This window comes from Typopeltis vanoorti, chromosome 9, assembly GCF_054136105.1.
Source record: "Typopeltis vanoorti isolate ZY-2024b chromosome 9, IOZ_Tvanoo_1.0, whole genome shotgun sequence".
Lineage (NCBI taxonomy): Eukaryota > Metazoa > Arthropoda > Arachnida > Uropygi > Thelyphonidae > Typopeltis > Typopeltis vanoorti.
In genome coordinates, this window is record NC_143557.1 from 18,063,743 (window position 1) to 18,079,081 (window position 15,339).

Below are 15,339 nucleotides of genomic sequence, written 5' to 3' on the forward strand. Positions count from 1 at the left end.
ATAAGGGAGAGGAATTCCAGCATACCTTGAAACACTTAAACGCTAGAAAACTAACAGTGCCCTCCCTCGATGAGTCTTTGGACTCCCTGGAGGTGTTAACAAGTAAAAAACTGACAAAAAAAATAAATGTTTTCCAAAAGTCACTAATATCTATAAATTGAAAAGACTGGAATGATAGTTTAATCATGAGTATCATTAGGCATATTACCTGCAGTTTCTACATTGTTATGCAAAATATGTATTTGACTGATGGTATAGGAGAAGTCTTTAGTGTTACACATATTAATTAATGACTTCCAAATGTCATGAAGGATCATTTCCTTGGCTTCTGTTTAGCATGCCTTTTGAAAAAATAACCTTGGAGAATTCCTTGAACAACCTGTCGAAATAATTCTCTTCAAAGTAGGGCATGGAGGATGCTTGCCAATTTACCATATGATGTTCTTTGAGGATGTGTACTATGAGTCCACTTTTTTTTTCCCTTTTGTTTTCAACATTGCCTATATGTTCTTACTTGTATATTTTGAAACTTCTGCCAGTTTATGTACTTTTTTCACAAAAATGCAGAATCTTGTATATACCCACATGTTTATAAAATGGAACATTATCTTTACGGGAGTGTAAAAAGCTTCTTAAGGTGTTGACTAACTTTAATATTTTGGCTGTTTTTCTTGATACATTGCTAATATATGGTATGGATACTGTGCCTTTTGTAATTAATTTCTGGGTTATCATGGATGGTTAATCAGAAAATAAGTTTCTTTTGTACCTTTGAGTAGCCATTTTGGAGGAACTGATTAGACAGGATTTGAAGTTCTTGTTTTCTTTTGATTTCATCATTTTTAGTATGTTTATGTTTAAAGCTCTATTTTTAAAGTTTTGATTATATCAGTTTTTTTCCTATAGACTTCTAATGATAATCCTCCAACAATGTTTTGTTGACAAGAATGTCTAGGAATGGTAATTTTCTCCTTCTAATGCAAAGTTTATTTTATTTATTTTATTCAGAAAATATACATAATTTTCAAGATCTTTGTGGGTGTATTTCCAAATGATAAAGATGTCATCAACATATCTCCACCATACAAGTAGTTTTAAGATGGTCTATGCTACCAGATTTTTCCATGTATTAGTTGGCGATCAGAGGCAAGGTGAGCCCATTGCAAGACCACATATTTGGTTGTAAAGTTTTTCCTTTCCAAGCGAAGAATGAAGATTTTAAGCAATGATGGAAGAGAACTGTGATGTGCAGAGGAAATAGGTTTTCAACAGAGATGCTGATAAATAATGAAACTAGTTAATATATTTAATGAGGAATTTTGGATTGGAAAGCATCCTCCATACCCTACTTAAAAGATAATTACTTTGACAGCTTGTTCAAGGAGTCTTCCGAGGTCATTCACTCAAAAGGCACACTAAATAGAAACCAGGGAAAACGATCTTTCATTTTTATTTCAATTTTATTTTTTTGTATTTTTTTACTTATGTTAAAAAACCTCCTGAAGATGCTGTTACATATACAGTGAAACAATGGAAATACAGCTTGTAAAAATAAACATATATGAGTTTAAAACCTGGTTATTAGGGTTACCAAACATCCTACTTTAGAAGGACATGTCTTACAATTTGATCTTTGGACCTCCATCCTTTTGTTCAATGGAATGGTTGCATTTTTGCTCGGTGTCAATGTACGTGTCGTATTTCAAAAATAAAACAGTTTCATCATAGAGCTTATGTAGGACAGACACATTAACTTTGTCTTTAAGTGAAGTAAAAAGTGCAGTAGTTGACTTTTTCTTTTTTGCATACTTTCATGAACGACTAAATTAATTTTAACATGGTTTATTTTTTATATTATTTTTTTTTTTTGTAAATGAGAAATGGTTTCGGTATTTTCAAGCAATTGACAATTCCTTAAAATTTGTCAATATATGTTTGCAATTCCTGCTCACAATGCTACCATTGAGAGAGAGTATTTAGCTAAATAGAATCGCAAAGGTTGGATGAACAGAATATCAATTTAAACTGTGAAAAGTTTGGTAAAATTCAACTTTTGCAATTTTGTGAAGAAATCTTATGTAATAAGCAATTGCTTAAGAAAGTTGGTACATCAGATAAATATGATTTATAAAAAAATTTTTTTTTAAACAGCAACTCTCATTAATACGTTAACAATTCAGTTTGTTTTGTTATGTAAAGTTAGGGTAAGAGTACAATAAACACATATTTTGTTGTAATAAAATAATTTACAGGATTAAAAGTTTTGTTTAAGAAATTTTAGTTTTTTTTTACTTGTGTCCTTTGTTAACATTGTCTACAGAAATTGTCCTCCTTTTGTAACTGTGATAGTTGGTAACTGTACTGGTTATTTATTATTCAAGCAAAATCTACCCAGTGAATTGCATACAAATGTGTCTTTCCACTCATAACATTCATGACTATATCCTTAAAGTGGCTTAAAAAAATCCCCATAAAGAAACTTGAATTGAAAAACACATTGATAATATTACTGTCATACAAACAACAATCATATATATCAAAAGTTAATGACAGTATTGATCCAAAGAAGCCATTTTTTAAAAAAGAGAGTTTATCAAAACACAGAAATTTCCTAACATCATTCATAACAAATCTCATCATAAATATGTACTATACTATGAAGTGTTAGTTAATGACAATGTGAAGCCATCATGACTAGTAAGGCATTTACAAACCAAACATCCAGAACATGAAGAAAAACTAGTTTTTGTATAACTTGTTCTAAACCTTAATGAATCTTTTATATATAAATATGTGTTTATTTCTTCATATTTATTTTTCATAATTCATACACGCACACATATATATAACTTATAAATTAATATTTATATTTACATTATATTTATTGTTACTGGAAGAAGGGTGCACAATCACAAGTCTGGAAACCAGTGTTCTAGGCACTAAAGTATGAAGTATCACAATAAATACTCAGTATTATCCAATCTATTGATATGCAACAATTTGGTAAATTAGAGAAGCATATTGAATGGAGCTTGGAAGAAGAAGACAGAGATAAAAGACCTGGTCAAATTCATCCAAAAAATAAAACAATGCAAAATACAGGCAGAATTTATGACAGAATATAATCACAGGGGCCATTCTCAGCCAAGAAACTCTTGAACTGCTATTTGCATGAAAGACAAGAGTTAAAAGATTCAGGTCATACTCATTTAGAATATATAATGATTAGCAAGTTATTGAGAATAAAGATAAAAGAAGATTACACCAAATTTAGAATAAATAAACTATAAGAGGCAGCAGAAAAACAAAGGAGCCTAAAAAAAAAATTTAAAAAAAGGTGGAAATAGAATTAAGGATGAAACAAACAGTAATACCAGTTCTCCTAGATGAAAAGAATATCTGGAAAACAAACAAAAGGGAAATGAAAAGAACTGTCTAGAATTACTACAGTAAGCTTTACTCATCCATACAAAAAAGTCACTCCAATAAAAGTTACTGAGCATAAAGAAGCACCAAAATTACTGCCAAAAGAGGTAAAATATGTAGTCAATCGGATGAGGGTAGATAGAGCATCAGAAACAGATGAAATAAGAATAGAAGATATCAAAGCAGGAGGAAATATTCTTTATATAGCTCTAGCCCAAGGTTCACTTGGTACCTAAATGAAGGTTACCTGAAGAATGGAAATCATCTAAAACTGTCCTCATCTATGAAAAAGAGAATACTGACAACTATTCACCAATATATCTCCTGTCCTGCATTTATGAAATATCACAACAACCACCATAGTAAATGGAATAAAAAAAAAAAAAACACTATGAAAATAACAGCAAAGAGCAAGCAGGATTGAAGAAAGGTTTCTCCACAATTGATGATATACATACAATAAAATCAACTGAAAAATGCAGACAATCTCACCTTCCACTTGCTGTCACTATTTATCAATTTCAAAAAGCATTTGATACAGCAGAACATAATGCAGTTTTCCAGGCACTGAAAGATCAAGGCATTCAACCATCATATATCAAGTTAATTCAAAACATATATGTATATTAGCAATCAGATTGACTCGGTTTCTAGACTTGTTAACTATTATGTAATGATTGAACTCCAAGTAAATTTAATATATCCACACAACTAGTTTTGTCAGGTGTGATAACATGAAAGTAAACAAAAGACAGTAAAAACATTGCACTTCTACAACAACAGAACATTAAAAAACTGTAGTTATGTTTGAACTGGAATCCGAGCTATAGATCTACTGTTATGCACATGCGAGCGTATGACTTCTCGTGTTGGCCAATACTGAATAGCAGAACTATGAGAGTCTGGCAAACTGTAACTGAGATTGCTGTTCATGTGGGAGGAGTTGAGGATTATTTCTTTTGATTCAAGTATACAACATTCTAGTTCATCGTAACATTTGTGTATGTTAGATATTAAATTCCAGTCTATTTGATGTTGGTGGCCTTTCATTGGAATTAACTGAGAACAAGATGTGGCTGGAGAGGGCGCTGGCTCAGGTTCTGTTATATATGAGATGTCTCTCTGGCATTCTTCGAGACAGAGAAAAATAGACTTTTCAGTTTGACCGTAATATAGCTTCACACTATTCTGTAGACACCTGGAAACTGAAGATAGTGATGATTTTCTTTGGGGTGGCTTAGGATTGATCGGAGTTTTAGTAAAGTGGAGAAACAGGTTTTGATATTGAATCTCTTTAAAATTCTTGCCAGTTTAGGGGAGAGGGAACTGATGTAAGGTAAGGAGATGTAGGCTCTGGGGTTTAGTAGAAACCTCATTAGTATGTTGACGACGGTGGTATAGTAGTTTGTTAATACTTTTCAAAGAGTAACCGTTATTTATGAAGATCCTTTTAAGATGTTTCAGTTCATTTTGGAGCTCTTCTTCTTCGTCTAATAATACAGCACTGGCACGATGAGTGAAAGTGGATAAGATGCCAATTTCTGGGGTGGATAGTGGTGTGAGGATGCATGTAGTACCTATCTGTATGTGTAGGTTTTCTGAAGATTGAGATTTTTAAAGTATCAGTCATCCTGGTAAGTTTGATGTCTAGAAAGGCCAGAGAACCGTTTACTTCAAGTTCGGTGGTAAACTTGATTTCAGGATGAAAGTTATTTAAATGATTTAGAAAAACTTGAAGGTTGTCTGTGTTGTGCTCCCATATCAGGAAAGCGTTGTCTATATACCAGAGCCAAATTTTAGGTTTCAGCGTAGCAGAAGAAATAGTTTTTTCTTTTTTTTTTTCGTATCTGTTATCACACCTGATGAAGTCGGCATCCCGACGAAACTAGTTGTGTGGATATATTAAATTTACTTGTTTCCTTATAATCTCGGAGTTCAGTCATTAGATAATAGTTAACATATATATATAGGCAGCAGAACCCAGATTACTCTTTTTAATAAACCCCTTGAAATACTTCTCAGGAATGGAGTAAGACAAAGAGATCTGATCTACCCAATCTCTTTACAGTACCTCTAGAAAATATTCTCAAAATCATAAACCAGCATGGACGTTTAAATATAGATGTAGAGAATCTTAAAATACTCCTGTTTGCAGATGATGTGATTTTGATATCAACCATCTGAACTAGAAATAATGTTGAATGAAATAGACTTGCACTGTAGAATGGTAAGATTACAAATCCACAAGACAAAGTGGATGAAAAATGAATGCTGTCATGACCACCAAATCAAATTGCAAACTAGTCATAGAGTGGAGAAGTACATTTATTTAGGACAAGCAATTAAAATGGACAATGATATATCAGATGGAACAAACAGATGCAAAAAGACTACTTTTAACTAGATAAGACATTATCACAAACCAAAAAAAACAGATATCAAAATAAGATCAAATCTTTTTAACAGCTATTCTGCAAGACGTGGAAGACAACAAAAAAGGAAGAACAAAGTGTAATAACAACTCAAAGGACAAAGTACGAAGAGTCTGTAATATAAACAAGAATGACATTGAAATAAGGCAAAAATCTGAGTTCAAAGATTTGGGAAAAGTTATCTATAACAACATAAAAAGTAGTCTTGACATATAACAGATATGAAACACAACAGATGGCTTCAAGAATAACAAACTGGTATCCCAGATACATAAAAAGAAAGCCCGGTAAGATCATCTAGGAGATGGTAGGATCCTATATTAAAGTGAGTGGGGGGGGGGGGGGAATGTAAAACATTGGTGCAGAATAGAGAAAGTTGGCATCTTTGCGACCTGTAGTCATGGAGAAACCAAGACTGAGAACATGAGTCTATCATGGAAAATTATTCCAATTAATGAAAGTGAATGCCGTGGTGAGGAAAAACATGACTACAGAAGGGATCATTCTTCTTCATGACACTGTTTGGTGCCATACAATCGCAATGCTTAAACACTGAGATGGGAGATACTGGACCATATCCTTTTCAGTTTAGGCATGTATCCTTCAGATTATTAATAGAATTTTTGGGAGGTAACAAGCAGCTGTTAGATAGCAACTTGAGTTTAATAGATGTAAACTTGTTCTAATGAACATATGTTACAAAGATATTACTACCTTCCCCTTCATGTTTATAAAGCAAGTACATATAAGAGAAAAGTATGTCAAGAAGATCTAGTATGAAAATAATTTACTACCATCATATGAAAATTATCTATCAAATTTTAACCACTTTCATTTGATAATTATGGTGTCAAGCCTCTTACTTTTATATGAATCTCACCTATAAAAGGTTGTAAACCTATTACACATTTAATACCATGGGTAGAGTAGGTGCTAGATCAGTGCTTTCCAACTGGCAGCCTCCATGTTGTGTGTGGCCCACATAACAAAATCTTGCAGCACTCCAGATGAATAATAAACCAAATTTCATTTCAGAATTTTCTTCCCTAATGTATAATTTCTAGTAGAATATACTGTGGTTCCTAAGTTATATCAACAGTGGTGGATAATTATGGGCATACAATCTTACTTTTTAAAAGTAAGAATGTAAAAGAATGGAATCAAATCCCAAATGTTACAATACATTGTACACCAACAAACATTATGCACTGGGACTATCTAATACAAGGACAATGTCGTGAAAATGACAACTTTAATTCAAGGCATAAACCAAAATTTTATACATATAAAATTCAGAACATTTTAGATGAACGTGATGCCAGATATGGTGACTTGCTTCTGCACAAATGAATCTGTTGGTCGAGTGCTCGAAAATGTTTATTGAGATTTTTCAAACTTTTGAAAGAACTTTATTTCTTTTTATTGGAAGAAATAAAATGTGATGCTGATGTCACTTTTTTAAGCTCACTGGCTATAATAACATATATCACACAACATTTGAATGTATTAAATATTCCTCTACAATCATATAGCTGGTTTTTGAAACAGACTGCCATGGTTAAAATCAAATCTAGAAAGAAAGAGTTTGACTCACTTGCAAGGAGCTTTTTCATGAAATGACAATACCTGGGCATTTTCTGCCATGAAATACATAAAAAGTTAAGAACTATGAGAAGTATAACAGTTGTTATGGTCTTGCAGGAGGTTCTAAATAGACTTTGTAAACAGGAAAGTCTTGAAATTTGATAGGCAAGGTTGGGATGTATACCATTAATCAGGAAATTTTGAAGGAGGTGGAAGAGATGAAAGATATGGGAATGGTGATGGACACAAAGAGGCTGGAAGTTTAGAGGTCATATTGCAAAAATAGTAAGAGCATCCCAAAGGATTATGACAATAATGAGGAAGATGTTGATATATATAGAAGCAAAGAAGTTATGGTTCCCTTGTATAAGGCTTTGATCAGGCTATATGGACTACTCTGCACATATTTGGTCATCTGATTTTAAGGGGATGTTTTGGAGAGGCTGTAGAGAAGATTGTTTAAGTCAGTGTCAGATCTATGGAATGTGACAAGAGACTGAGGTAACATAACTTACAGAGCCTTATGAATAGAAGATGGACAAGGGATATGACTGAGACATATAAGCTGGTGAGCAGCTAGTACCAGATTAATCTGGAAAAACATTTTCATAGAGTAGAAGGATACAAGAGAACAAGCAGTCATCCATTTAAGTTGTTGAGTAAGCAAGAAGCAATTTCTTTGCATGGAGAGGTGAGGTGAGTGGAATGCATTGCCTGAGAATGTGGTGAGTGTGGAAACTGATATTTCCACATGATGAGTCCTTTGGTTCCATGGAGGTCAGATATTAATAATAAAGTCAGAACACCCTCTCACATATATATAAGTGGCTCTACTCTTAAACAGTTACTTTGATTTTCAACGACAAACATTGAAGTGAACATTAAAAACTTTCTGTGGAGTTTTATTGTCAATCATTTCTCATTTGCTATATGGCATTTGGTCAATTATGTCTGATATGCTAATATTCTTTAGTGGGATTTTGATCAACAATTTGGAGAATAGATATATTATTTTTTTTTATGCTTTCAAGGTGCAATTGGAAGGACAACAGCCCATTGTCCTTTTGTTGTCAGAGGAATCTTTATATGAGCTTTTTCAATTGAAGGTAAGTTAGCCGATCTCATACAGAGGTAGCAGAGTTTTTTCCTCCCTGAAATGCAGGATTTTTCATCCCACATACAGGCAAATTAGCCATGCGAACTTTATATGAGCTTTTTCAATTGAAGGTGAGTTAGCCGATCTCATACAGAGGTAGCGGAGTTTTTTCCTCCCTGAAATGCAGGATTTTTCATCCCCGCATACAGGCAAATTAGCCATGTGAACATACACCAGTTACAGACAAAATATACTGTTGGCAGTGGGCAGTAGTAGTGTCTCATAATTGGAAGATTAAGTAATAGAGACAGTGGATGGGGTGTGGTAGAGTAGTATGCCCTCCTGTGATGAGTCTTTGGAGGTGTCACATAATAAATGATAATAATGCTCTATGATTAACTAAGTTTTTTGGTGTGTTTTTTTTAATTTAATTGTTCTCATATTAATGAAAAATAGCTTAAAGGTTTAATATAGTTAGCAAGACATATTTATATTTACATTGCCTTATATATATTTCGAATATGATCTTCCTGCATATTTAATATTTGTAGGTTTTGAAAAAAACCTTTGAATCTCTAAATCATCTAGAAATAATAAACAGCTTAAAACAAGCCATTCCAGCAAAGTATACCAAATTTTTAAAAAATGGTATATCAAAACTCCACAGCCAGTATACATTTAGAAACATCAGAGAAAGGAATTTAGTACCTCAGAAACCCTGTTCTAGATACTAAATATGAACTTTTTTCAAGCCACTTCAGCTCTCTAGTAAGTAGGGTGGTGGTCTCGTGGCAGTGAAATTCACCTATCACATAAAATATCATACAGAATAACAAATAGGATTCTCATACTCTCAGGACTGTAATTCCAGAATTTGAATGCAATTCTGCTTGTAGTAGCCATGAACACTACATTTAAAAAACTGGTACATTGCATAACATACTATGACACTCTCCTTTAGAAATTGTAAACAGTATCTAGTAAGCTATGTATTAAGGAAGAGAGCATGTTTTAGTACTAAGAATGCTATTACATGGAATAATTAGACAATCCCATATCATGAACAAAAGTTACGTCTTATGTTTATAATGGAAACATCTATCACATGGATCTAACAAAATAGTTGCTACTGTTTTATAGGAAAAAATATTTCTTATAAAAAATAACTTGTTCCTTGATATTTAACTTACTAGACACCACACTTGAATGAAAATGTTATTCCTTTAACACCATAACTTTTGATAAATACCTATAAGCAGTGCTTTTTTTTGGGGGGGGGGAGTACAGCATACTGGTGCCTCTATTAAACAGTTACGTGTGATGGGGTACAGTAAGATATTCATAATATTCAGTAATTTTTTTTACACATTTACCTACTGTTCAAATAAACTTATTTATTTAATGAAATTTGCATTTTTATCACATCTATTGTTAAAATATTTATTATAACTATATTTATAATTTTAAATTACTCTCATGCTTGTATGTTAACATGTTCACATTAGTTTATGCCTCAAGCAGGACTGTATTTTAGTACTACAATAAAACTTACTTTGTCTGGTCTGTGACTATGCAGTATGGTGTTCATTCCAGTTGTTTCTAATTATTCTATTTTTCATGAAATATAGTATACATTGACTGTGTCTATATGGTGCTTTTAGTTCTACAATAAAAATTTATTTTGTAATTCTTGCACCCATGCAGTATGGTGCTTGCAGGGGAAGATGTGGTTCACTATATAGAGTAATTTTTATTCTAGTACCAAACAACTAATATACACAAGATATGCAAACAGAAAACACTAAACAAATTCTTGTTTCCTGCCTTCAAGTCAGTTTGTCTCTTCTCCCTGTGAATGTGTTAAGTAAATCATTTTACCTGTTCATCTAAGAAGTATTACAAAAAGTAAAAAAAAGTCAAATTGTCGAGTAAAAAATTAACACATCCCCTCCACAGTTAAGAAATTAAAAACAAAATTAGTTAACTCTGAGTTCAGAGTTAACTACAGGGTCTGTGTCATCATTTCATCATCATCAAATTCCTGACATTTACCCTCAAGGGGTGTACAGGATATGATAGTACTACATGAAAAATTTACACCATTACTAACTTCCTACCTACAATTTTCTGCTAAATCAATCTGTTACCTGTCAAAGCTACAACATTGTCAGATCTTATATTTATATATCTATCTTCTAAGGCACTTTTTACCATATCAATCCACCTATATTTTGGTCTTCCTCTGGGTCTTTTTCCTGCCAACCTGGCAAAGAACACTTGTTTTGCTAATCTTTCCTCGCCCATTCTGTTCAAGTGACCATACCACCTGAGATTAGCTCTGCTAACGCATTCCTGGATGCTGACAATGTCAAGTTCTTTCCTAATATCCTCGTTTTTAATATGATATTGCCATTGATGACATCTCTTCGTGTCCCTAATCTTTCTCAGGACTCTCATGTTTGCAGTCTCTAGTCTTTGGTCAAGTGTTTTACTTCTGACCCAGGGTCTATGTCAATGACTTATTTTGTTCATAATGGTATTAGCATCCAACAGCAAGGAATGACTGACATTAGAGTGGCCACAATGCTGGATTGTCGATTTAAAAAAAAAAAAAAATGACGGGTGTGAAGTATAACTGGCTAAATTATCAAAATAAAAGACTTGGATGCAGGACTGTTGTTAAGTGATATGATGACCCTACATTCAAAAAATACGTAATTAAAAAAAAAAGTGTTTTCTAACAGTTGAGACATGATTTTATTATTGAGACAATATTAGATTACTTCATATTAAATGAAAAGACATCAAAATTTTCACTAGATGTTAGAGTTCACAGAGGATATGAAATAAGCAGTGACCACTTCCTTGATAAACAATACTAAATGCAGCAGCATATGAAAGCTTAGGAAAGATCAAAAAATTCAATAAAAGAAAAAAACAGAAGATCTGGGATGATACAATCAAAGAAATAATCAAAAAGAAAAAAGAAGCCTATCACAAATGGTTAAGCAATAAAAGATTAGAAGATGAAATAGAATATAAAAGAATAAGAGCCATAGCTAAAAGAGAAGTCAGAAAAAGACGTAGAGAATCATGGAATAAATTTGTTTCTAATTTAGAACATGATTTATATAAAATAAGACCCAATGTATATAAGATTTTGAAACACTTAAATGCAAAGAAAACATAAAATTAAACACTGAATTGAAATTAGAAGAATTTCTAAATTACTAGACAGAACTGTGGACAGACAAATATTTTAAAAAAGACAACTGGCAAACAATTAACAAAAATGAAAAGGAAATAACCGAAGAAGAAGAATTAGAAATCAGCCTGAAAGAAACAAGAAACGGAAAATCACCTGGAGAAGATAAGCTAGGTTCAGAACTATATAAATACGCAGGAACAAGATTCAAAAAAAGACTTTTATTATTTTTAAATAAAATTTACTCAACTGGTATCCCCCCCCCTCCAATAGAACGGAAAAAAGCAACTGTGATTCCTATCTTTAAGAAAGGTAATAGAGATGATGACCCTAAAAACTATAGAGGTATCAGTATGCTAAATTCCTGTTACAAAATATATAGCAGAATCTTAAATAACAAACTAATGAAATATTCCGAAAACTTTATTCTAGAAGTACAGAATGGATTTAGAAAAGGACGATCATGTATAGACCTGGCCTTTTGCCTAAAATTAATAATAGAGAAAAGAAGAGAATATAATTTAGAAACACATATTGCATTTATTGACTTTGAAAAAACATTTGACAAAGTTAAAAGTAACATATTATTTAACATATTAAAAGAAAGACAAATACTAAATCATATCCTAAAAGCTATCACAGGTATATATGAAAATAATCAAATACAAATAAGATTAAATCACGAGCTATCATATACGAGAGAGATAAACCAAGGGGTCCGACAGGGATGTCCCCTCTCAGCAACTCTTTTTAATATCCACTTAAATGAAATAATAATAAAATGGAATAAAAATTTACATCGAGGAATTAAACTTTCTCCTACAGTTAACTTAAACACTCTCTTCTTTGCCAACGACCAAATAATAATAATTACAAATTCTGAAGATAACTTACAGAAAGCTATTTTAGATCTAAATGAGATATCCAAAGATTATGGTATGATAATATCAATGGAAAAATCAAAAACTATGGCCTTTAAAGGACAAGATCCAGCAAGAACTAAAATAGTAATAGATAACAAGATCTTAGAACAGGTGAATTCATTTAACTACCTAGGATGTATGATCACATATGAAAATGAAAAAGATATAAACATAAAAATTGCAAAATATTTAAAAATAACAGGTGTAATTAACTCTATATTTAAACCAAACCTAGTTCAAAATCAAACCAGGCTAAAAGTATACAATACATTAGCCCTACCAGTCTTAATGTATGGAAGAAAAATCTGGACAATAAAACAAAAAGACAAACAAAGATTAACAACAGCAGAAATGAAGTTTATGAGAAAAACTGCAAAGTATACCCTATTTGATCACAAAAGAAACGAAGATATTATGAAAGAATTAAACCAAGAACCAATTATAGAAAAAATTAAAAAATATAAACATAAATGGATGGAACACGTTCAAAGAATGAAAACAGAAAGATTACCAAAACAAGCCTTAAAGTACAAGCCATTAGGAAAAAAGAAAACCAGGACGTCCTCTTAAACGAATTCAACGATGACTTCTAAGACGGGAACAGGCCATGCTAGGCCTAAATCCTTGATGATGATGATGATGATGATGACATTCAAAAAATATGTAATTAAAAAAAAAGTGTTTTCTAACAGTTGAGACATGATTTTGCAACTCTCTAAGCCCACTTCTAGGTTGACTAAGTTGCTTGATAGTGTACAATCCTGCTTGGATACGCTTTATGTAAACGAATGGAAAGAACTCTTGGAGGGAAAAAGACAATGGGCATGAAGATTTCCAAGGATTGAGCAAACAATGAAGGTGCTTATTTTGGTGTGAGTATATGGCATCAGCTACTATCTTTAAGAAACAAAACATTATTATCACACTATGAAGTAACAACATAGGTAAATACTTTCTTAGTTTTCTTTTCATATCCATTAAATCTTCACTATTTCCTGCTAGCAAAGAATGAGCACCAGCACCTATTTTTTTTTTATAAAAAAACAAAACAAAAAGCATTACCTATAAGTAAATACACAATCTGAATACTACTGCAAATATACAAAATTCTTCGTTAAGTGAAGCAATATTCATTGCTTTCAAACTATAATTGCCTATAAACTTGTTTAACATATAAAATATGTTATTTATATATATATACACATGCTATATAAATATAAAAAAACAACTGATACAGTTAATGAGTAAGGCACATCGATATTAGCATCAAATTTATAAAATATTACAAATTTAAACCTCCATTTTTTTCTCCTGTAGCAATCTTATCCAAGACTTGATTTACATATTCTGTAGTTGATCCCGCAACTCTGGGTGGATCTAAGGAAGTAAAAAAATATTCATATATATTTCTCGTCTCTTTGAGCAGTTTTATTCACTTAATTGAACAGTAGTCATCATCAGCAACATTTGGTTAATTATATATTTCTTGAATTCTCATGACATGAATAATTCAATAAGTCACCATACTTTTTCAGTAGGACCTAACATAGAATGTTCTCTTCACACTGTAAACTTTCTGTTTGTATCATTTTGTGTAGTCAACTGCAATTATAGCGATACTTTTTTATAATGGAAGGATTGCTATAGCAAAGTTCTTTTAGAACAGAAATGAGCTCCAGCTGGCTCAGCTTCAGTTCACTTCTAAAATGTTTTCTAGTGAGAGTTGAATAAATATACAAGATCTCAATACTTAACAGTGTGCCTGTTAAGTAATGATATCGATTTTTTACAGATCAGTCCTTTGAATAAAAGTAACAAACGTATTCATAGTTCTGACCACTGGTATGTTGTAATTGCAGGTGCAACTTTCGAGTCGGGTGATGCAGCAGTTTTCATGTGGCAACTGTTGAAGTGTGTGTGAGTGGAATGTGTCAGAAGTAGCATCATGGAGCAAAGAGCTGTGAGAAAATTTTACTGTAAATTAGGAAAAACTGCTACAGAAGTGTACTAAGACTTACAAATGTTTACAGCAATGACTGTCTGAGCCATGCACAGGTGTTCCATTGGTTTCCAGTCCCTGGAGGATGAACCATGCTATGTACAGACAGTTTCTGCATGGACAAATGAAAATATGGTGAAAGCTAAGGAAATTGCTACAAGATAGATAGGCGAATAACCATTAGGGTGCTCACTATACAGCTTGATGTTGGTAAGGAAATGATCAGACTAACCTTGGAAAGAGATCTGCACAAGAGATTTGTGCCACATATGTGCTGCCTGTAAAGCAGTTTTTGGCTTCAAACTCAATCTGTGTGATTGACCATCCTCCCTATTCACCATATTTGGCTCCCACAGACTTTTTCCTCTTCCCAAAGATGAAGTGTGCCTTGAAAGGGGAGCACTTCAGCAACATTGAGGACATCCAATACGGTGTGACTAAGAGACTGAAGGAGGTTCCCATTCAAGACTTCCACTGTGCCTTTGAACAGCTGTAAGAGAGATGTAAAGGTTGTGTGGAGTTGGAGGGAGATTATTTTGAATCTGTGTAATTGACAATTCCAAATATAGTTCTTTGTTTTGATATAATAATTGTTGTCTCGTTGATTAACTGGCACACTGTGTATATGTATGTGTGTGTGTGTACAATAGGCTTTCCCCACTCCATCCCACCCC

General features: G+C 32.6%; 1 protein-coding gene across 1 annotated transcript in view; it reads right to left on the reverse strand.

The window, feature by feature from the left end:
- Positions 1 to 13,920: 13,920 nt before the first annotated feature.
- LOC150102907 (uncharacterized) overlaps positions 13,921 to 15,339 on the reverse strand; it is a 105,456-nt gene continuing 104,037 nt past the window's right edge. The window contains exon 5 of the mRNA XM_090398352.1: positions 13,921 to 14,043. Coding sequence (XP_090254478.1) covers positions 13,949 to 14,043 — 95 coding nt within the window. The 3' untranslated portion in view covers positions 13,921 to 13,948. The remainder of the gene's footprint in view (positions 14,044 to 15,339) is intronic.